General features: G+C 46.6%; 1 protein-coding gene across 1 annotated transcript in view; it reads right to left on the minus strand.

Moving 5' to 3' along the window:
* The window catches only part of LOC125453436 (uncharacterized), a 221,303-nt gene that overhangs the window by 102,029 nt on the left and 96,447 nt on the right, over window positions 1-22,827 (minus strand). Inside the window, exons 20-23 of the mRNA XM_048533047.2 lie at window positions 6,957-7,071; window positions 4,892-5,051; window positions 2,948-3,073; window positions 2,279-2,395 (exon numbers count right to left, since the gene is read on the minus strand). Of these exons, the coding sequence (XP_048389004.2) occupies window positions 2,279-2,395; window positions 2,948-3,073; window positions 4,892-5,051; window positions 6,957-7,071 (518 nt within the window). The remainder of the gene's footprint in view (window positions 1-2,278; window positions 2,396-2,947; window positions 3,074-4,891; window positions 5,052-6,956; window positions 7,072-22,827) is intronic.

The following is a 22,827-nucleotide window of genomic DNA, read 5'->3' on the forward strand; positions in this document are numbered from 1 at the left end:
GAGGTATGAAGCAGTTTGGTTGCCTGTGCAAAGAACACTTATAACAGGTGTTGGTGGTGGTGAGGGTGTTCAGTGCATCAGAAGCTGCTGAGAGAGGGGTTTCTCCAGGATACCCTCTGCCAAGTTGCAGCCACAGTAGTCCATGCTTCTTGGAAGAGGCAGGGGGCTATCAAGCAGGCCAGTTGAGGCACACACTTTCTCAAGCTGCTCACATTTTTAGCACTGTCCTATAAACCATCCCAACAGCTTGGAATATTCTCAGCAACATAGAATGTAATTGGAGGGCCTTCCACACTTGGCACCACAATACAGGGAGCAAGCTTGTGCATTGGGCTCAGAGTAGATAGTGAGTTCTTATCCTATCCTGGCTCTGCTCTGCTCCAGTCCATTGTGAGCGTTCCTCTGTTGTAAGAGAGGGGGCAGATTGCCAGTGAATGTGCAGCAGTGTTGTTTGGTGATGATTGTGCGATCGCTGACCAGCTAGAGTTCTGTGGAAACTGCCAAACATATTGAACTCGACCCCATATCCATTCCATTACGGAGGAAACCCGGAAGTGAGACAATCCATCTCAACTGACCCCACAGTTTATAAACCAGGCTGGAAAACACACCAATGCTTCATCGGAGGCTGAACTGAGGATGTTACCAAGCATGGTAACGAAACGTCTGCGGATCAACAAACCAGCTCAGCGAGCCAACCAACCTCAACAATATCAGACTATATGCTGAAACCATCATCCTCACTATCAAAACACCAACCAATTTGTGTGTCATCCACTACTTAATAATTATACCTTCTACATTCACAATAAGTCATTAACATGCATAACAAACGGCCAGGGTCTCAGCACCAATCCTTGTGGTACACTGCTGGTCACAGGTTCCCAGTCACAAAAACAGCCTTCTGCCATCACCCTTTGACACCTACCTGCCGGGTTTGGTTCCAGTTTGCCATTTTGTAGATAATTTCACTGTGTGTTCATCAGCCTCCTTTAAATCGCAAATCCTTGGAACTCACAATCTCTGGTTCTTTCACAAAGTAGGGTTGAATCATTTGTGGAGGTGCTGACATAGCTGCAATAACACTGGAATTGCAAACCAGAGCCTAAGGCTAATATTTTGGGGACATGGGTCTGAGAAACTGTCATCCTTACTGTGTCTGGCCTACATATGACTCCAGATCCACAGCAATGGGCAATATGAGTCTCCAGGGAGAGATGGTGTCGTCTTTCAAATACGCTGGCTGTAAGAGACCAGCAGTTTGTACTGTTAATAGTGGAAAACTTCAGCAATTAATACTAGCTGACTTCCCCACAAATATTATCAAGGACCCCTGTTCAGTCTCCACAAGTGGCTCATCAGAAACCTCTATTGATGGGGTACAATGCTGAGACCCCTTGTTATTGGTTTGAATATGGATGGGATCGCCAAAGAAACTATCAGACAGAAATTTATAAACAGTGGATATAACACAATGTGGAGCTGGAGGAGCACAGCAAGCCAAGGAGGTGGAAATGAGAGGGAGGGTTGGTCATGGGATGAGGTCAGGGGGTGGGGAGATTTTGGAACTGGTAAAGTCTACATCGAGACCATTGGGTTGTGCGGCTCTAAGGCCGAATATGAGGTGCTGTTCCTCCAGTTTGCGGGTAGTGTCATTGTGACACTGGAAGAGGCCCAGGATGGACATGTCACCCATGGATTGGGAGGGAGAGTTGAAATGGTTCACCACTGGAAGGTGGTGTTGTTTGTCATGAACAGAGTGCAGATGCTCTCGGAAATGGTCTCCCTGCGTCCTTGACCTGACACAGCCTGTCCATTTTCTTTCCTACCTATTCACTCCTCCAACCTCACTGACTAATCCTCACCACTCCCGAGCTACACTCACCTATCACTGTACCACCTACCTTCCCCAGCCCCAGCCCTCCTCTCTCTATTTATCTCTGAACTCCTTTCCCCCTCCCCCATTTTAGTGACAATATGAACAAAAGATTGTTACTCGCAGTTCTCAGAAGCAATAGCAGTGGATAATCCCATAGTGTCCATACTATAGCAAAATGGCAGTTTGGTTCACTACTCACTTAACTCTACCTTTAGCAAGGTCAATACTTCATATTTAATGTTGTTACCAGCAATGTTTAATCAAAAACCTTAAAGAAAACATAATATAAAACAAAACATAAAATTATTCCGGTTAATCACAATCACTTAGTCCTCTTGAATATCTAAAGCAAAAAAAAACTTGTTTGATTATGTTAAAATACTTAGGTTTTGTACATACCTCAGTACCTCTTGTAGATGCCTGAGCTGAAGACAACAGAAATGCAGCTGACAAAAAGGGTACTAAGCCAATTTCAAGGCCAATAAGATAAAGTAACATTGTCTTCATTTTAGGTTTTTACTGTGTGGGGAATGGTACCAGTTAGCTCAGTTGGATAGATGGCTAGCGTGTGGTTCTGAAGAATACCAACAGTGCAGGCTAAATTCCTGTATCAGCTCAGGTAAACTGGCGAATCGGCCTCTTTGTTCCGTCCCTAGGAGCAGAATCAGATGATAAACTACCACAGACAAAATCGACAAGGGAAACATCAGCTGAAAATGATTCAAGGGCCTGCCTCTGGTCACAGTATACAGACAGTTCCACACTGTGTCGTAAACAGCCTGAACACGGATGGGAGTGTTCAATGCATACTTTCATATAAAGCTGCAGTATTAACGAACCCAGTGACTCAGATCATAAATTCATACCTCACAGTAATTATTGCTGGCTCATTACATGCTTTTTTTTAATGGAGTGATTGTTTTGTTGCTTATTATGATATCAACAAGTTGTAGCCCAGGTTAATCCCTAAATCCATGTACAGTCGGTGGGCATAAATTCTCACCCCCACCAGGAACTTTCAGGGTGAAAGTCTATACCTAAAGGCTACCCAGGCATCTCTTCACTCACTGCCATCCAGTACCAACAGAGAAGCCTGTGTTTGCTGGCCTCACTGCCACTCGAGATATCATAGAGCAGGAGAAAGTTAACCTCAAGGTTTGGCAAAGCCTCACTGGGGTTCATGCTGTTGGGTGACTGGGAAAGAAGGGAGGGAGACAAAGACAACCTGGCCTCCCATCACAGGTCAGCACCCATGTCCAGCACCAAGGAGAGGTACAACGCTGCCTGTACCTCCACGTGGGCCACCCTCCCAGAATAGAGGCTTCTTGAAAACGCGATTCAGTTGGCTGGACTGGCCAGTTGGTGTAATACAGCATTGCCAGCCAAAATGTCCTATATCTTAGTGCTTTTATGCACATCCCATGATCTCCATTGACAAAATGAGAATAGTTTGTAATGTTCTGAAAATGACAGGTGTCATCAACCAGGAGGCTGCCCTTTCAATAACCAACCAGGCCCAAAACGTCAGCTTTTGTGCTCCTCCTGAGATGCTGCTTGGCCTGTGTTCATCCAGCTCCACACTTTGTTATCTCTGTGCATATTCCTGCATTATTTGCCTGGTGTGGTCACAGACAATGTGTACATTAATGGAGGGAGTCCTTTCCTGCTCATAAACACTGCGGGCTGCTACTTGGGTGTTCTGATTGCTATTTGGATACAATTGATTATACTTGCACGTTTTCAAATCCTACAATGGCTGGAAAGTTTCCAAATGGTTTTGACAAGGTGGAAAGGGCATTTCTTCTTGAGGATGCAGACCTAGGTGGAACAGCTTTAACATCAGGGTTCACCCTTTTAGGCCAGAGATAAGGTTTTTATTTCTTTGTGAGAGGGTTGTGTGGCTTTGGAAAGATCTGCCTCAGAAGATCCATGTTTATTGACAAATGGTGGCAGTGGAAAGAGGGTAATTGAATATCGTTAAGATTCAAGGCAACAGATTTTTGGAATCAAAGGTTATTGGGAGCAAACAGAAATGTAGAATTCAACACAGAAACAGCTCAGCTATGATTTTATTGTATGGTTCTCAGGGCTGAATTATCCAGTTCTGCTCCTAATTTTTATGTTACTCATCACTGAAGTTTATCTCAATGCCAAGTTTTCTTTTTGCCTCTCACCCAATTAAACAAACCTTCTGCTGTTGTACTTACTTCCTCTGGGATTGGAAAATCCTGACCTGTTGGAATTTGGCCAGGTTATATAATGTTTGTTCTGATTGATTTTAGTTTAACAGTTACACTAATACTTGACTAAAGTGATGTGAAAATAGCAATTAGCATTCTTTCTGTATGAATGAATAAACATTATGAAGCTTACAAACCTGGAAATATAAGCCACATTTAAAATAAAATTAAATCAGTTTAAAAGATTAGGGAGATTAGAGGACTAATATTTTAAGCCTTATTAGCACAAAGTAATAGCTAACAATATAGAAGGAAGGTCAATGACCTTCTCTGTTCCTCCGCTATGTGCCTCACACTTCTTTCTGCCACCTCACACTCAATCTAGCAGTGCCACTGAACACACCTCCTGCCGAGGGTCATGCCCCACCACCCCTCATTGTTGCCTACAATACATTCAGCCACTTGCTCATCCTCTCAGCCTCTCACACCACTATTCCTGTGTGCCCTCTGTGCTGCTTCCTCAGTGCCATGGTCCACACCCATCCCCCAGATGTACCAGCATTAACAGATGTGCCACTCATTGTCACCTCCCCTTTCCTTATCACACAACGTGGTGAGAAGAGCCCTTATGTGCTGGGTGATTCTGACAATATCTCAGCAAAATTTGCAGGGAAGAGCTTGGCTATTGCAGAGCCACCTTCCTGATCCTCTATGCTCGAGAATACAGAGTTCTCAAAGGAAGAGATTGTCAAGGCTTCCTCCTACAGCCCTCAGCCCCAGATAATGACACCTCAGTTGGAAATGGAGATGTTGAGAATGTTGAGCATCTCACTGAAAGTAGCTGCCTGAGGATGAAATGCCCCAAGTCACTGGCACTTAGACAACCGCCAGAGACCAGACATGAGCTCAGCCTTGAGCAGGAGTTCACTGGCAGGTGTTGCCAGTCTGGGACACTATCTGCATGCTCAGCAGAGAGCAGCAGCAGCACCAGACTGGAATACGGGACACAATGTTGCCCAGAAGTTGCGTCAGTGCAATGAGTCATGCAGCGATCTGTCTGTCCTCAAGGGCAGGGTGCTGGCAGTCCTGGAGAAACAGCATCAACACAGCCCCCCAACAACCCCAGGAGAAACACATGCACATCTGCACTCCATTGCCCCTGTCATCAGTCCCTGGGATCAATGGGACAGGGTGACAGGGAATAGGCCCCTTAGCAATTTTCATCCAGGTACTGAGCGCTGACCAGGCCCTCCTCCTGCACCCTGTTATAAAGTGGGAGTCAAACTCCTCTGACAATTAAACCAAAACACAAGCCCCAATCTGTTACAATGGGAGTACTGGTTCCCTTCTAATAATTATCCCCAAAACACGCAGCGAAGTTCGCCTCTCCCCTTATAATTTGTTAAAAGAGCAGTTAAAAGAAAGAAAATCCCTTATCCATTCTATAAATAAAAAGTAATAATTTATTTACTTACCTTAACAGTTAACAAATTAACAGAATTACTAACAAACCAAACAATTCCCCCTGAGTACTGACTATTCCCTATATGAAATAAATTCTACTGAAATGCTATTCAAATAAACACAATTCCCACTTTTATAAACACAATTAATAAGATAACTATAAATTATAACTAAATCTCTCCAAGTTATCACAGAATATGTCTTCTGGAAAGTTCTGTCTTCTCCATGGATCATCTGTCAGGAATGTCCTCTCTTTCTGCTGTTCTTTCTGTAATTTCTTCTGTGAGGACTTTGAACTAAAAGTGCCGTAGTACCTTTGATGGGGCTTTTTAGAGATTAATGATTTTGTGTGAAAGCCAAGTTTATGTCTCAGACAATGGATTTACTTTTGCCTCAGATAGCAGTTGGCTTTCTGCCAATTTTCCAAATGCTGTCTTTTTTTTAATACTCTTGACGACCTGTTTATTTCTTACTGTAGGATTTACCCCAGGCTCTCAACACCAGAAGATTTAAATTCTGAGATAGTAGAGATAACAACGTGTAGAGCTGGATGAACACAGCAGGCCAACCAGCATCATAGGAGCAGGAAAGCTGATGTTTTGGGTCTGGACCATTCTTCAGAAATTTAAAATCAATTGGCTTTCGGCGTCTGGGGCCTGGTATGAATTAATTGGCTAAATTCAAAAACCTGTTGTCTTGCTAAAAATGCTACTTTGCCTGCTAACAGTATAACCCCTCAATACACATGTCTCATTTCATGAACTCTCTGTGCTCCTTGCAAACATTTTCTGTTTACCTCCCTCCAAACTTAAAAAAGCACTCTCTCGATGAAAGGGACCATGCAATTTTCCCTTTATTATTTTTAAAAACACATTCTACTTCAAGCCTTTCAACTAATGAGTATTCTACACAATTTTGTAACAACTCTGTCTCACCCCTCTGACCTTGAGAAGGAGGGTCATCCTGCATTTGTCACGTATATCCTCAGTATGTCTGACCCATCCAGACCCCAAGTGCCCTTCCTCATCAGAGCAGGTTGTCTCCAATCCTGCTCCATGTTCAAATCCAGCTGCAGAACGAAGGAAAGTTCTGAGACACAGTGGGAGGGAGAGAAAGAAGAAAGCACTTCCAAGGGTACTTTGAAGTTATGATAAGGAAGACTTTTTTGTAAGTAGAATTGTGAACGTAAACAGTGATGACATTAACTTGCATGCATCTGCTTTCGAGTCTCTATGTAGAGGCACATGCTGTATTTTCACCGACAGCGGTCCTGGCCATGCAGGAGGCCTCACAGGTTGAGGTTTGTACTGACAGCCTCCTGCACCATTTACAAATAGGGGAGGCAGTACACACTTACAAATGGCATTGGTTGCCGCTGCCACCTTTGAGCTTCCTGGTTCAACGTCCCCTAATGCTACGCTCCCTACATCTACCAATGTGTAGGGCTGCCAAAGAGTTGTCCAACAGTGGCAGTGCCAGCGATGTGCCATGTACCAAGAGGGTCAATACTATGTTTACTTTTAATCAATGGTCCAAGGCCATAGCTCCCTGAAAGTGGCAACACAAGTGGATCAGGTCAGTAAGAAAGCATCCAGCATACTTGCTTTCATCAGTTAGGGCAGACTATAAAAGCTGGCCAGTCATATTGAAGCTGTATAAGACCTTACTTCAGATATATTTGGAGTATTGTGCACGTGCCAGGTTGCCAACCTATAGGAAGGATGTGGAGGTTTTGGGAGGGTGCCGAAAGGTTATCCAGGATGTTGTCTGGCTTGGTATGTACTAGCTATAAGGAGAGGTTGAGCAAACTTGGTTTATTTTCACTGGAGTGTCAGAGGCTGAGGGGCGATATGATAGATGTGTGCAAATTATAAAAGGCATGGATACGGTGGACAGTCAGAACCTTTCTATCCTGGGTGGAGATATCAAATACCAGGGGACATAGGTTTAAGGTGAGACGGGGAAAGTTTAAAGGAGATGTGTCAGGCAAATCTTCGATGCAGAGGGTGGTAGGTGCCTGGTATGCACTGCCAGGTGATAGCTTTACAAAGTAGTGCCAGTGAATGGAGGGCCATGGACCCATGTGTAGATAAGATGGGATTTGTTAAGAATGGTATCCTAGTCAGCACAGACATGGTGGGCCAAAGGACCAGTTCCTGTGTTGTACTGTTGTATATTCTGACCTGTTCGCAGATGTTCTGACACCGTCAGGGAGTAAGAATGGCCTGGAGTAAGAAACAATGGAGTAAGAGGGGGAGGGAGGGTGAGCAGGAAGTAAACTGCCTGCATTCTGGACATCTCAGGGGCTGATGACCCTCTGTTGTTTTCCTTTTAAAAGCCCCATGTGTAATCGCTGCTGCAGCTTCTCCCTGATTGGTTGAGACAGTTACCCCACCCACTTAAAATCTGCTCACAGCCATTTTCTTCCAATTGCATTCTTTAGATTCCTTAGCACAAAGGAGAGCGACAGTGAGCAATCTTTTTCTAGAAGCTTCCGACATCTTCCCGACTGTGTCAGTGAGGCCCCAAACATCCACATCCCCTTTGGAATAGTATATCCATCAGCCCCAAAGGATTCACACTTCCCAACGTTCCCCACCCAGACCCTAGTATACACTGTGATAATGCCTGCAGGGATGATTCAATACATCTCTTCCCTGACTGTAGATAATCCCTCGCCTCCAACCGAACTCTAATTACATCTTTCATGGCTAAAGTTCAACAGTATTGTTCCTTTTGAAATCTTGCTGCCTCCACTTCGAAATCCCACTGCACCTTCTCTCAGAGCCTGCAGCCTACAGTGCTAAAGACTAGAGCTGCTGAAGCTCACTGCCAAGGTTTATGACAGTTGTGGCTCTAGCTCTGATCCCTATGGAACTGCACTGATATGGCCCCTGAAAAGGAACGCTTTGGCCCCATTTGCTGTTTCCTGCCCAAGAGCCAATTCTCAATCCAGACCAATATACCATCTCCAACACCATAAGCTGCCTTCGCACCTTCTCATCAAGCCATGCTAGATTAGGTTAGGATTTTTATTGTGGTCACTGAAACCATGACCCCTAGGTGTCTCAGAAATGTAATGTTTGTTTATAAAAGTTGGCTGTTGTTCTGCTGGATTCTTCCATACCGCCCAGTTTCTAATGTTATAAGGGCAGCACGGTGGCTCAGAAGCTAGCGCTGCAGCCTCACAGCGCCAGGGACCCGGGTTCGATTCCCGCCTCGGGCAACTGTCTGTGTGGAGTTTGCACATTCTCCCTGTGTCTGCGTGGGTTTCCTCCAGGTGCTCCGGTTTCCTGCCACAGTCCAAAGACGTGCAGGGTAGGTGGATTGGCCATGCTAAATTGCTCATAGTGTTCAGGGGTGTGTGGGTTATAGGGGGATGGGTTTGGGTGGGATGCTTCAAGGGGCGGTGTGGACTTGTTGGGCTGAAGGGCCTGTTTCCACACTGTAGGGAATCTAATCTAATCTTAAAGGGGTAACATAAGCATTGCCAGGTTCCACTGTTGGAGGTAAAATCACACCAGTTTTCTTCTCGATAAGAATACATGCGGTCAACCACATTGTTTGTAGTGTGATGTGATGATGTCGAAGTGAGACTCGGGTGGACAAAGTCAAAAATCACATGATGCCAGGTTGTAGTCCAACAGGTTTATTTAGCATTCTGAAAGCTTGTGATTTCAAACACACCTATTGGGCTATGACCTTGTGTCATGTGATTTTTGACTTTGCTAGCTATGACAGATGTTACCAATGAATGCAAGTTAGAAGTAAACATGTCGTTTGCTGATCCAAAATTCTGCACCATTTTTACATCATTTAACTCAACTTGCTCTTATTGTAGTAAAGTAAGCCTGCAGCAGGAAGTAGAACAGTGGATGTGAATAAATACTTTCAGAAGTGCAGAATTTACATGTTGAAATAATACCCTATCATAGATACACTGCCTGAATGTTTCTTCTTTTCATCCACTCCTAACACACCAAGGTAAAGGAGCAATTTCTACAGCTAATCTAGACCGAGTACACTGTGCAATGGTAACTCTGATAACCTTGAAGACCTTAAGAGCAGAGATAATGGGAACTGCAGATGCTGGAGATTCCAAGATAATAAAATGTGAGGCTGGATGAACACAGCAGGCCAAGCAGCATCTCAGGAGCACAAAAGCTGACGTTTCGGGCCTAGACCCTTCATCAGAGAGGGGGATGGGGGGAGGGAACTGGAATAAATAGGGAGAGAGGGGGAGGCGGACCGAAGATGGAGAGCAAAGAAGATAGGTGGAGAGGGTGTAGGTGGGGAGGTAGGGAGGGGATAGGTCAGTCCAGGGAAGACGGACAGGTCAAGGAGGTGGGATGAGGTTAGTAGGTAGCTGGGGGTGCGGCTGGGGGTGGGAGGAAGGGATGGGTGAGAGGAAGAACCGGTTAGGGAGGCAGAGACAGGTTGGACTGGTTTTGGGATGCAGTGGGTGGGGGGGAAGAGCTGGGCTGGTTGTGTGGTGCAGTGGGGGGAGGGGATGAACTGGGCTGGTTTAGGGATGCAGTGGGGGAAGGGGAGATTTTGAAACTGGTGAAGTCCACATTGATACCATATGGCTGCAGGGTTCCCAGGCGGAATATGAGTTGCTGTTCCTGCAACCTTCGGGTGGCATCATTGTGGCAGTGCAGGAGGCCCATGATGGACATGTCATCTAGAGAATGGGAGGGGGAGTGGAAATGGTTTGCGACTGGGAGGTGCAGTTGTTTGTTGCGAACTGAGCGGAGGTGTTCTGCAAAGCGGTCCCCAAGCCTCCGCTTGGTTTCCCCAATGTAGAGGAAGCCGCACCGGGTACAGTGGATGCAGTATACCACATTGGCAGATGTGCAGGTGAACCTCTGCTTAATGTGGAATGTCATCTTGGGGCCTGGGATGGGGGTGAGGGAGGAGGTGTGGGGACAAGTGTAGCATTTCCTGCGGTTGCAGGGGAAGGTGCCGGGTGTGGTGGGGTTGGAGGGCAGTGTGGAGCGAACAAGGGAGTCACGGAGAGAGTGGTCTCTCCGGAAAGCAGACAGGGGTGGGGATGGAAAAATGTCTTGGGTGGTGGGGTCGGATTGTAAATGGCGGAAGTGTCGGAGGATAATGCGTTGTATCCGGAGGTTGGTAGGGTGGTGTGTGAGAACGAGGGGGATCCTCTTGGGGCGGTTGTGGCGGGGGCGGGGTGTGAGGGATGTGTCGCGGGAAATGCGGGAGACGCGGTCAAGGGCGTTCTCAATCACCGTGGGGGGGAAGTTGCGGTCCTTAAAGAACTTGGACATCTGGGATGTGCGGGAGTGGAATGTCTTATCGTGGGAGCAGATGCGGCGGAGGCGGAGGAATTGGGAATAGGGGATGGAATTTTTGCAGGAGGGTGGGTGGGAGGAGGTGTATTCTAGGTAGCTGTGGGAGTCGGTGGGCTTGAAATGGACATCAGTTACAGGCTGGTTGCCTGAGATGGAGACTGAGAGGTCCAGGAAGGTGAGGGATGTGCTGGAGATGGCCCAGGTGAACTGAAGGTTGGGGTGGAAGGTGTTGGTGAAGTGGATGAACTGTTCGAGCTCCTCTGGGGAGCAAGAGGCGGCGCCGATACAGTCATCAATGTACCGGAGGAAGAGGTGGGGTTTGGGGCCTGTGTAGGTGCGGAAGATGGACTGTTCCACGTAACCTACAAAGAGGCAGGCATAGCTGGGGCCCATGCGGGTGCCCATGGCCACCCCCTTAGTCTGTAGGAAGTGGGAGGAGTCAAAAGAGAAGTTGTTGAGTGTGAGGACGAGTTCCGCTAGGCGGATGAGAGTGTCGGTGGAGGGGGCCTGGTCGGGCCTGCGGGACAGGAAGAAGCGGAGGGCCTTGAGGCCATCTCCATGCGGAATGCAGGTGTACAGGGACTGGACGTCCATGGTGAATATGAGGTGTTGGGGGCCAGGGAATTGGAAGTCCTGGAGGAGGTGGAGGGCGTGGGTGGTGTCACGGACATAGGTGGGGAGTTCCTGGACCAAAGGGGAGAAAATGGAGTCCAGATAGGTGGAGATGAGTTCGGTGGGGCAGGAGCAGGCTGAGACGATGGGTCGACCAGGGCAGGCAGGTTTGTGGATTTTGGGAAGGAGATAGAAACGGGCTGTGCGGGGTTGGGGAACAATGAGGTTGGAGGCTGTGGGTGGGAGGTCCCCTGAGGTGATGAGGTCATGAATGGTGTTGGAGATGATGGTTTGGTGCTCGGGTGTGGGGTCATGATCGAGGAGGCGGTAGGAGGTGGTGTCGGAGAGTTGGCGTCTGGCCTCGGCGATGTAGAGGTCAGTACGCCATACTACCACTGCGCCACCCTTGTCTGCGGGTTTGATGGTGAGGTTGGGGTTGGAGCGGAGGGAGCGGAGGGCTGCCCGTTCTGCGGGGGAGAGGTTGGAGTGGGTGAGAGGGGTGGAGAGGTTGAGGCGGTTGCATCCCTAAACCAGCCCAGTTCATCCCCTCCCCCCACTGCACCACACAACCAGCCCAGCTCTTCCCCCCCACCCACTGCATCCCAAAACCAGTCCAACCTGTCTCTGCCTCCCTAACCGGTTCTTCCTCTCACCCATCCCTTCCTCCCACCCCCAGCCGCACCCCCAGCTACCTACTAACCTCATCCCACCTCCTTGACCTGTCCGTCTTCCCTGGACTGACCTATCCCCTCCCTACCTCCCCACCTACACCCTCTCCACCTATCTTCTTTGCTCTCCATCTTCGGTCCGCCTCCCCCTCTCTCCCTATTTATTCCAGTTCCCTCCCCCCATCCCCCTCTCTGATGAAGGGTCTAGGCCCGAAACGTCAGCTTTTGTGCTCCTGAGATGCTGCTTGGCCTGCTGTGTTCATCCAGCCTCACATTTTAAGACCTTAAGAGCAGTTGTTCAATAATGACATTCAGCTTAGAGTGCTTCATCTCCCTCCTCAGGATCCCCCTCCTTGGCTTGACTTGCTGCAGAGATTGGGGTCACCGGTTCGGGAAGCGGGGGCAGAGAGAGATGGGGGAGCAAGGACCCTGTGGAGTATCTGAGAAGCTACTGGAATGTCTGTTTATTGCACCCCCTCTCTGTAGTCACCTCCAGATGTCACACAGCTTGCTTGAAAGGAAGGCAGACCTGGAATGAGATTGAACTCCTTCATTCCTCCCTTGCCTTGCCATTGAGGATGAGAAGACATGGCTAGAGCAATAGAGTGCAGGTCTGAGTGCATATCTAGCAGCATTCCATTACACCTAGTACCCTGGGGTGATGGGATACCACCAGGTTAAGCATAGCGGGCAGCAAGGGTTCATAGTTTGAGTCGATGAGGTGGCTTTAAGTTCTTTGACTCACGATGATGTATGAGATTCTAAAGCTTGCAGTTGATCGCTCTTGATGACCTTCACATTAAACACAAACTGAGTGATGGCCCTTTGAGTGTAAACCAACAGACAGAAGATGGTTTTCTAGGAGAACTGTAAAGGAGTGCAGCAGATCACTGACATTCCTGTGACTTTGCTTGTTGTGTTCTGGAGATGATACCACAGCAATCTCTCTCTGTCCAAACTGGGTGGTTCTCCTGAGATGGCCCTCTTATTCAATCAGCCAGGAAAAGGTCTGACCTTTGTTTGGTGAACTTGTCCAACAACAGCATGTTCACTCAGTCTTGGAGCCTGTTCGTTCAAACCTTACCACATTGATTCCCAGGATGGCAGGAATGATGTATGAGGAGAACCAAGTCGGTTAGGATTGTAGTCACTGGACTTTAAAGGATGAAGGAGGATCTCACAGGAACCTAAACAATTCTAACAAGATGATGCAGGATGGATGTTCCTACTGGTGAGGGAGTTCAGAGCCAGGGTTCATAGTTTAAAGGTGAAGGGTAAACCGTTTAGGACTGAGATGAAGAGAAATTTCTTCACCCAGAGAGTGGTGAGCCCATGGAATTCATAACCACACAACGAGCCTGAGGCCAAAACATTGTGTGTTTTGAAGAAGGAGGTATATACAGCCCTAGTGGCTAAAGGGATCAGGAGTTGTGGAGGAGGGGCAGATTAGGGTATTGAGGTTGATGATCAGCCATGATCACATTGAATGACGGAACAATCTTGGGGAGTCAAATGGCCTCCTCCTGATTTTCTGTGTTTCTATCTTCCACCTTCAGAGCCATGTTTTAAAAAAGCTAGTGAGGATTTAGGGTCATAAGGCCACACCACATGGAAACAGACCCTTCGGTCCACCAGGTCCATGCTGACCATGTTCTCAAATTAATCTAGCCTCACCTGCCCACTCTTGGTCCATATCCTTCCAAACGTTTCCTATTCAGGAACTTATCCAAATACCTTCTAAATGTTGTAACTGTACCTGCATCCACCATTTCCTTCAGCAGCTCCTTCCATGCACAAACTACTCTTTGTGTAAAAAAAGTTGTTGAGGGAAAATTATGTCTAATGAACTTGTTGGGGGCTTTTTTTCAAAGCTGGAAGACAGAGAGTTGATGAGGGCAATGCTATTGATGTGATGTACATGGATTTCCAAAAGACCTTCAATGCAGTGCCAATCAACAGGCATGCAAGGAAAGCTAAAGCTCATGGAATAAAAGGGACAGGAGAAATATAGATATAAAACTTGAGGTTGAGGGATAGACAATGAAATGTAATAACTAATGTGTATTTTTTGGTTTGGATGAAGATTTTTCGTGGAAATCCCCAGGTGTTTGCACCCTCACCTGGCCTGGCCTACATGTAACTGCGCACCCACAACAATGTGGTTGACTCACAATTGACCTCTGAAATGGCTTGGCAAGCCACTCAGTTGTACCAATCGCTACAAAAGCCTGAAAGAAATGAAGCCAGATGGATCACCTGGCATCGAGCTAGGCACAGGAAAGGACAACAGCAGAAACAGCCCTGTTGACTCTGCATAGTCCTCCTCACAAGCATCTGTGCATTAGTACCAAAATTGGAGGAACAACAGCCTGACATAGTCATACTCACAGATTCCTACCTTACAGATAATGTCCCAGCCACCACCATCACATTTCTGATGAAGGGTCTAGGCCAGAAACGTCAGCTTTTGTGCTCCTGAGATGCTGCTTGGCCTGCTGTGTTCATCCAGCTCCACACTTTGTTACCACCATCACAATCCATGGGTATGTCTTGTCTCACCAGCAGGACAGACCCAACAGAGGGGGCAGCCCAGTGGTATACAGTCAGGAGGGTGTTGCTCTGGGAGTCCTCAATATTGACTCCATACCCCATGAAGTCTCATGGCTTCAGGTTAAAAATGGGAAAGGAAACCTCCTGCTGATTACCACGTACCATCCTCCCTCAGCTGATGAATTGGTACTCCTCCATGTTGAACAATACTTAGAGGAAGCACTGAGGATGGTAAGGGCACAGAATGTACTCTGGGTGGGGGATTTCAATGTCCACCACCAAGAGTGGCTCAGCAGCAGTATTACTGATTGAGCTGGTTGGGTCCTAATGGACATAGCTGTTAGACTGGGTCTGTGGCAGGTGGTGGAGGAACCAACAAGAGGGAAAAACATACCTGACCTCATCCTTACCAGCCTGCCCGCTGCAGTTGCATCTGTCCATGACCATATCGGTAAGAGTGACCATCGCACAGTCCTTGTGGAGACAAAGTCCCGCCTTCACATTGAAAACAACCTCCATCGTGTTGTGTGGCTCGATCATCGTGCTCAATGGGACAGATTTCGCCCAGATCTAGTAACTCAAGATTGGGCATCCATGAGGCATTGAGGGCCATCAACAGCAGCAGAATTGTACTTCAACACAATCTGTAACCTCATGGCCTGGCACATCCCCCACTCAACCATTACCATCAAACCGGAGGGATCAAAAACAAAGTTGCTGACAAAGTTGAGCAGGTCTGGCAGCATCTGTGATGTGAAGGGGAAAAACAGAGTTAGCGATTGAGGTCCAATGATCCTTCCTCAGAACTGCATCCGCAGTTCTTCTGGTTTTTATTTAAGTCAGGGGACCAATCCTGGCTCAATGGACAGTGCAGCAGGGCATGCCAGGAGCATCACCAGGCCAACCTAAAAATGTTTGTCAACTTGGTGAAGCCACCAAACAGGACTACCTGCATGCCAAACAGTGAAAGCAGCAAGTGATAGACAGAGCTAAGTGACCCCACAACCAATGGATAAGATCTAAGCTCTGCAGTCCTACCACATCCAGTGAATGGTGGTGGACAATTAAATAACTCGCTGGAGGAGGAGGCTCCACAAATATCCCTGTCCTCAATGATGGAGGAGCCCAGCATATTAGTACAAAAGATAAGACTGAAGTTTTCACAACAATCTACAGCCAGAAGTGCCAAGTGAATGATCCATCTCGGCCTCCTCCAGTGGTCCCCAGCATCACAGATACCAGTCTTCAGCCAATTCAATTCAGTCCACTTGATATCAAGAAACGGTTGAAAATACTGGCTACTACAAAAGCTATGGGCCCTGATAACATTGTGGCAATAACTTGTGCTTCAGAACTTGCTGCTCCCCCGGCCAATCTGTTCCAGTACAATTACGACACTGGCAAGTACCTGGCAATGTGGAAAATTGCCCAAAAATGTCCTGTACATAAAAATCAGGACACAATCACCCCATCAGTCTACTGTCAATCATCAGTAAACTGATGGAAGGTGTCATCAACAGTGCTATTGAGCAGCACCTTGTAGGAGCGTCTTTCCCAACCCAGGACAAAGCCTCAGGAGGCAGGTGGGATGCAGGCAAGTGGAAGATGTTTTTTTCAAGCAGAAACCAGTTTGTACAGGGAGATGGCCAAGGATCTTCCCCAAATCTGGCTTCGGAGGATAGATCAATCAGAGACCCTCTACTTTGATAAAGAAATGCAGCATTTTTTTCATTTTGTGTTACAGTAATCAAATACAATGTAGTCATCATTCTTCCCCTTAATCCAAACACCCAGTCCTGTGGGACACCTAATCAATGATGGGCATTTCCATGGATAGCCCCAGGTTCCCATGATCTTATGGTATTAGCTCGATATTGTAATCACTAGGCTTTGGGACCTTTCTGTGCATCCTATTCATTTGCATTCCAAAGTTTAATGACTATACTCACTCAGGTCTTTCTCAGGCTTGTTTATCTGTAAGGACAGCTCATATTCGAATACCCATTATAGTTTGGTACTGTCTTTTATTGCATACAGTTAATCCTTTTATTTTCCCACTGTCCCAATTCCATTCTGTGAAAATAAAAAGTCAGTTAGGTTTAACTGACTGTTATAAGATTAACTTCTGTTTTAAAGTTAATTATGAGTGCAACATTATTCACCTACTTCTACTGTCAGCAGTTTGTAATTTATGATAACACAGCGTGGAGCTGGATGAACACAGCAGGACAGGCAGCATCAGAGCAGGAAAGCTGACATTTTGGGCCAGGACCCTTTTCCAGAAATGGGGAGGGCGAAGGGGGCTCTGAAATAAATAGAGAGGACGGGTGGGGCGGAGGAAGGTAGGTGGGATAGCGATAGGTGAGTGCAGGTAGGCGATGGTGGGGATTGGTCAGTGAGATGGGTGGAGCGGATAGGTGTGAGAGAAGACAGACAGGTGAAAGAGGCAGGTATGAGAGGGGGTCTGGTCATGGGATGAGGACAGGCGTGGGGAGATTTTGAAGCTAGTGATGTGCACATTGAGACCATTGGGTTGTAGGCTTCTAAGGTGGAATATGAGTTTCCGGGTGGCATCGTTGTGACACTGGAGGAGGCCCAGGATGGACATGTCGTCCAGGGAGTGGGAGGGGGAGCTGAAGTGGTTCACGACTGGGAGGTGTTGTCATTTGTCACGAACCGAGTGTAGGTGCTCCACAAAACAGTAGTTTATGGGTTGTGATTAATCTTTACATCTAAGCTTACACTTTTTTAAGGGTTTATAGTATATCCTGGTTATGTATTGAAACCAACTTCAATGATTAGGGCATTTTTAGTTAAAAACTATTTAATATCGCTGCTTTCTTCAAAGAGGCAAATATTTCCTATAAAATAATGTTAGCTGTTATTATGTGAGCAAGTGTTTAGTTTTGCTTAGCTTCTGTCTGCCATCTTGTAAGCAGGTATGGGCCGCTTAGTGTGTTCAGGTACCGGTCACCCCTACACACCTCCTCAACTATAACCTGCTCAGTGACGCCCAGTTTGGGTTCTGCCAGGGTCACTCAGTTCCTGACCTCATTACAGCCTTGGTTCAAACATGGACAAAAGAACTGAATTCCAGAGGGTAGGTGAGAGTGACAGCCCTTAACATCGAGGCTGCATTCAGCTGAGTGTGGAATCGAGGAGCCTGAGCAAAACTGGAATCGATGGGTATCTGGGGGCATTCTCTCTGGTGGTTGAAGTCATACCTGCCACGTAGGAAGATGGTTGTAATTGTTGGAGGTCAATCATCTCAGCTCCAGGACATCTGTGCAGGAGTTCCTCAGGGTAGTGTCCTCGGCCCAACCATCTTCAGCTGCTTCATCAATAATCTTCCCTCCATCATAAGGTCAGATGTGGGGATGTTCACTGATGATTGCACAACGTTCAGCACCATTCGTGATGCCTCAGATACTGAAGCAGTCCACGTCCAAGTGCAACAGGAACTGGATAATATCCAGGCTTAGGCTGACATGTGTCAAGTGACATTTGCGCCACATAAATGCCAGACTATGACCATCATGAGCAAGAAGCATTCTATCACTGCCTCTTGGTATTCAATGGTGTTACCATCAATGAATCCCCCACTAACAACATCCTAGGGGTTACCTTTGACCAGAAACGCAACTGGACTCACCATGTAAACACAGTGACTACGAGAGCAGGCCAGAAGCTAGGGATACTGCAGCGAGTAACTCACCTCCTGACTCCTCAAATCCCATCCATCATTGCACAAATCAGGAGTGTGACGGAATGCTCCCCACTTGCCTGGATGAGTGCAGCCCCAACACAGTCAAGAAGCTTGACACCATCCACGACAAAGCAATGTGCTTGATTGGCACTACATCCACAAGCATCAGCACCCTCCACCATTAATACTCAGTAGCAGTGTGTACTACCTACAAGATGAGCTGCAGAAATTCACTAAAGATCCTCAGACAGCACCTTCCAAACCCACAACCACTTCCATCTAGAAGGACAAAGGCAGCAGATACATGGGAACACCACCCCCTGCAAGTTCCTCTCCAAGTCACTTACAATCCTGACCTGGAAATATATCACTGTTCCTTCACTGTCACTGGGGTCAAAATCCTAGAACTCACACCCTAATGGCATTGTGGGTTAACTTACAGCAGGCGAATGGTAGCGTTTCAAGAAGACAGGTCACCTCCACCTTCTCAAGGGCAACTAGGGACAGGCAGAAATGTTGGCCCAGACAACAGCACCCAAATCCCACAAATGAATTTTTAAAAATCCTTGCTTTTCCTGACATATTGTCATCCAGTCATAGAAACCTCCAGCACAGAAACACATGCTCTTTGGCTCATAAATTCTGTGCCAGTCAAAAAAATCACCTAACTATTCCAATTCCATTTTTCCCTGCACTTGGCCCATAGCCTTGCACACCTTGGCATCGCAAGTGCACATCTAAATACGTCTTCAATGCTATGAGGGTTTCTGCCTCTGCCACCGTTACAGTAAGTGAGTTCCAGATTGCCCTAAACTTTGGGTAAACCATTTTTCCTCACTTCCCATCTGAATCCCATTCTCTTATCAGAAATCCATGCTGCCTGGTCATTAGTGTTGGTCTTTGGGGACTCAATAGTTAGAGGGACTGATAGAAGGTTTGCCGGGAATGAACAAGCCTCATGGTTGGTGTGTTGCCTCCCAGGTGCCAGGGTCCATGATGTCTCGGATCGAGTCTTTGGGGTCCTGAAGGGAGAGGGTGACCAGCCCCAAATCATGGTCACATAGGTACCAACGATATAAGTAGAAAGAGGGGTAGGGATGTCAGGCAGGATTTCAGGGAGCTAGGGTGGAAGCTGAGAGCTAGAACAAACAGAGTGGTTATCTCTGGTTTGTTACCCGTGCCACGTGATAGTGAGGCGAAGAACAGGGAGAGATTTCAGCTGAACACGTGGCTTCAGGGATGGTGCAGGAGGGAGGGCTTCAGGTACATGGACAATTGGGGCTCATTCTGGGGAAGGTGGGACCTCTACAAACAGGACGGTCTGCACTTGAACCAGAGGGGCACCAATATCCTGGGTGGGAAATTTGCTGGTGCTACTGCGGTGGATTTAAACTAGCTCAGCAGGGGGATGGGAAACTGAGGTGTAGTTCCAGTACACAGGAGGAAGAGAATAGGGAGGACATGGACAGGATTTCACTGTCACAGGAGTGTGCTGGCAGACAGCAAGCTGGATTGAAGTGTGTCTACTTCAACGCCAGGAGTATCCGGAATAAGGCAGGTGAGCTTGCAGCATGGATAGAAAGCTGGGACTTTGATGTTGTGGCGATTTTGGAGACATGGATAGAGCAGGGTCAGGAATGGATGTTGCAGGTTCCAGGGTTTAGATCTTTCATTAAGATCAGGGAAGGTGGTAAAAGAGGGGGAGGTGTGGCACTGTTAGTCAAGGACTGTATAACGGTGGCTGAAAGAACTTCTGATGAGGACTCGCCTACTGAGGTGGTATGGGCTGAGGTCAGAAACAGGAGAGGAGAGGTCACACTGCTGGGAGTTTTTTATAGGCCCCCGCAAAGTTCCAGGGATGTGGAGGAGAGGATGGCAAAATGATTCTGAGATAGGATTTATAATCATCTAGCAAGCAACAATTTGATTGGAGATAGTCAGCATGGATTCATCAAGGGCAGGTCATGTCTCACAAACCTCATTGAGTTTTTTGAGAAGGTGACAAAGCATGTGGAAGAGGGTTGAGCAGTTGACATGGTGTACATGGACTTCAGTAAAGCCTTTGATAAGGTTCCACATGGTAGGCTATTGGAGAAATTGCGGAGGCATGGGATTGAAGGAGATTTAGCAGTTTGGATTAGAAACTGGCTTTCTGTAAGAAGGCAACGAGTGGTGGTTGATGGAAAATATTCAGCCTAGAGTCCGGTTACTAGTGGTGTGCCTCAAGGATCTGTTTTGGGACCACTGCTGTTTGTCATTTTTATAAATGACTTGGACGTAGACATTGGTGGATGGGTTAGTAAGTTTGCAGATGACACTAAAGTCGGTGGAGTGGTGGATAGTGTGGAAGAATGTTGCAGGTTGCAAGGAGACTTGGATAAACTGCAGAATTGGGCAGAAGGTGGCAAATGGAGTTCAATGATAAATGTGAGGTGATTCACTTTGGGAAGAATAATAGGAAGGCAGAGTACTGGGTCAATGGAAAGATTCTTGGTAGTGTGGATGTGCAGAGGGATCTTGGTGTCCATGTACATAGATCCCTGAAAGGTGCCACCCAGGTTGATAGTGCTGTTAAGAAGGCTTACGGTGTTTTATGTTTAATTGGGAGAGGGATTGAGTTCCAGAGCCGTGATGTCATGCTGCAACTGCACAAAATGCTAGTGTGGCCTCATTTGGAATATTGCGTGCAGTTCTGGTCGCCCCATTACAGGAAGGATGTGGAAGCATTGGGAAAGGTGCAGGGGAGATTTACCAGGATGTTGCCTGGTCTGGAGCGAAAGCCCTATGAAGAAAGGCTGAGGGACTTGGGTCTGTTCTCATTAGAGAGAAGAAGGATAAGAGGGGATTTTATGGAGACATACAAGATGATCAGAGGATTAGATAGGGTGGACAATGAGAGTCTTTTTCGGAGGATGACGACGTCAGCTTGTACAAGGGGGCATAGCTACAAATTGAGAGGTGATAGATATAAGACTGATGTCAGAGGCAGGTTCTTTACTCAGAGAGTGGTAAAGGCGTGGAATGCCCTGCCTGCCAATGTAGTTAACTCAGCCACATTAGAGGCATTTAAACAGTCCTTGGATAAGCATATGGATGATGATGGGATAGTGCAGGGGGAGGGGCTTAGATTAGTTCACAGGACGGCGTAACATTGAGGGCCGAAGGGCCTGTTTGGCGCTGTATTGTTCTATGTTCTATGATCCCTCCATCAAGGGGAAAAGTCCTTCCTGTCTACCCTGCACCTCATATTTTTATACATCTCAATCATGTCTCCCTTCAGCCTCCTCTGCTCCAAGGAAACAGCCCCAGTCTCTCCAATCTCTCTTCACAACTAAAACTTGACTAGGCAACATACTGACCTGCAATCTTCCAGTGCAATCCCTACTATATTGTGAGTTCCAGAACTGCACACAGTACTCTTACTTTGGCCTAACCAACATTCCATACAATTCCAACCAAACTTCCCTGTGCTTAACCTCTATGCCTAAGCTCATAAAGGGTAATATTCTAAAGGGTGTGTAGGAGCAGAGTCACCTGGATTCATATGCATCTAACTCAATATAGGGGGCAGGATTGGAGTAGGGAGCTATTAATAAAAAATGCAATTGTCCAGTCTTCATCAATCATGTCATAGAGTACAAAAGCAAGGATGTCATGTTGAACTTTTCTAAGATATTAGTTAGATCTCAGCTGGAATATAGTACAGCTCTGTGAGGTCACAATTTAAGTCAGATGTGAACATACAGTTTAAAATCATTATTAAGTTTGCATCCACCATTTTCTGAGAGTATTTTTTCACATTTCTGCTATTGTCTGTGTGACAAAGTGGTCCCTAATTCCTCTCACACAATTTATTGTGTTAAGAATCAATGTAAGTTAAAATTAAATTTTGCGTTGAGACACAGACAGATGAGAATTACATTGTCATTTAATGCATTTTTTACTTTCAACAGGATATATTGGAACATTAAATTGGGGTATAAGTGAATTTATAGGTTAGTAAAAGGCAATATTTTCCTCAAAATCCATGAATGTTCTGCTCTCAGTGTAATTATGTGAAAATGACACACCAACAAACTGCACTCTTTGACCATATATGTTGAGATACTTTTAATGCTTAAGTGTCTTGTTGACATTCTCTTATTACAAGTTATGCATTGTATTGACTAATTAGCTCAGCTGATTAATTAATTTCAAATTAAAATGTAACAATTGTATTGCAAAAGAATTAGTGATTAAGCTTTGATAATAAAATGTGAGGCTGGATGAACACAGCAGGCCAAGCAGCATCTCAGGAGCACAAAAGCTGACGTTTCGGGCCTAGACCCTTCATCAGAGAGAGCTCTCTGATGAAGGGTCTAGGCCCGAAACGTCAGCTTTTGTGCTCCTGAGATGCTGCTTGGCCTGCTGTGTTCATCCAGCCTCACATTTTATTATCTTGGAATTCTCCAGCATC

This window comes from Stegostoma tigrinum, chromosome 6, assembly GCF_030684315.1.
Source record: "Stegostoma tigrinum isolate sSteTig4 chromosome 6, sSteTig4.hap1, whole genome shotgun sequence".
NCBI lineage: Eukaryota > Metazoa > Chordata > Chondrichthyes > Orectolobiformes > Stegostomatidae > Stegostoma > Stegostoma tigrinum.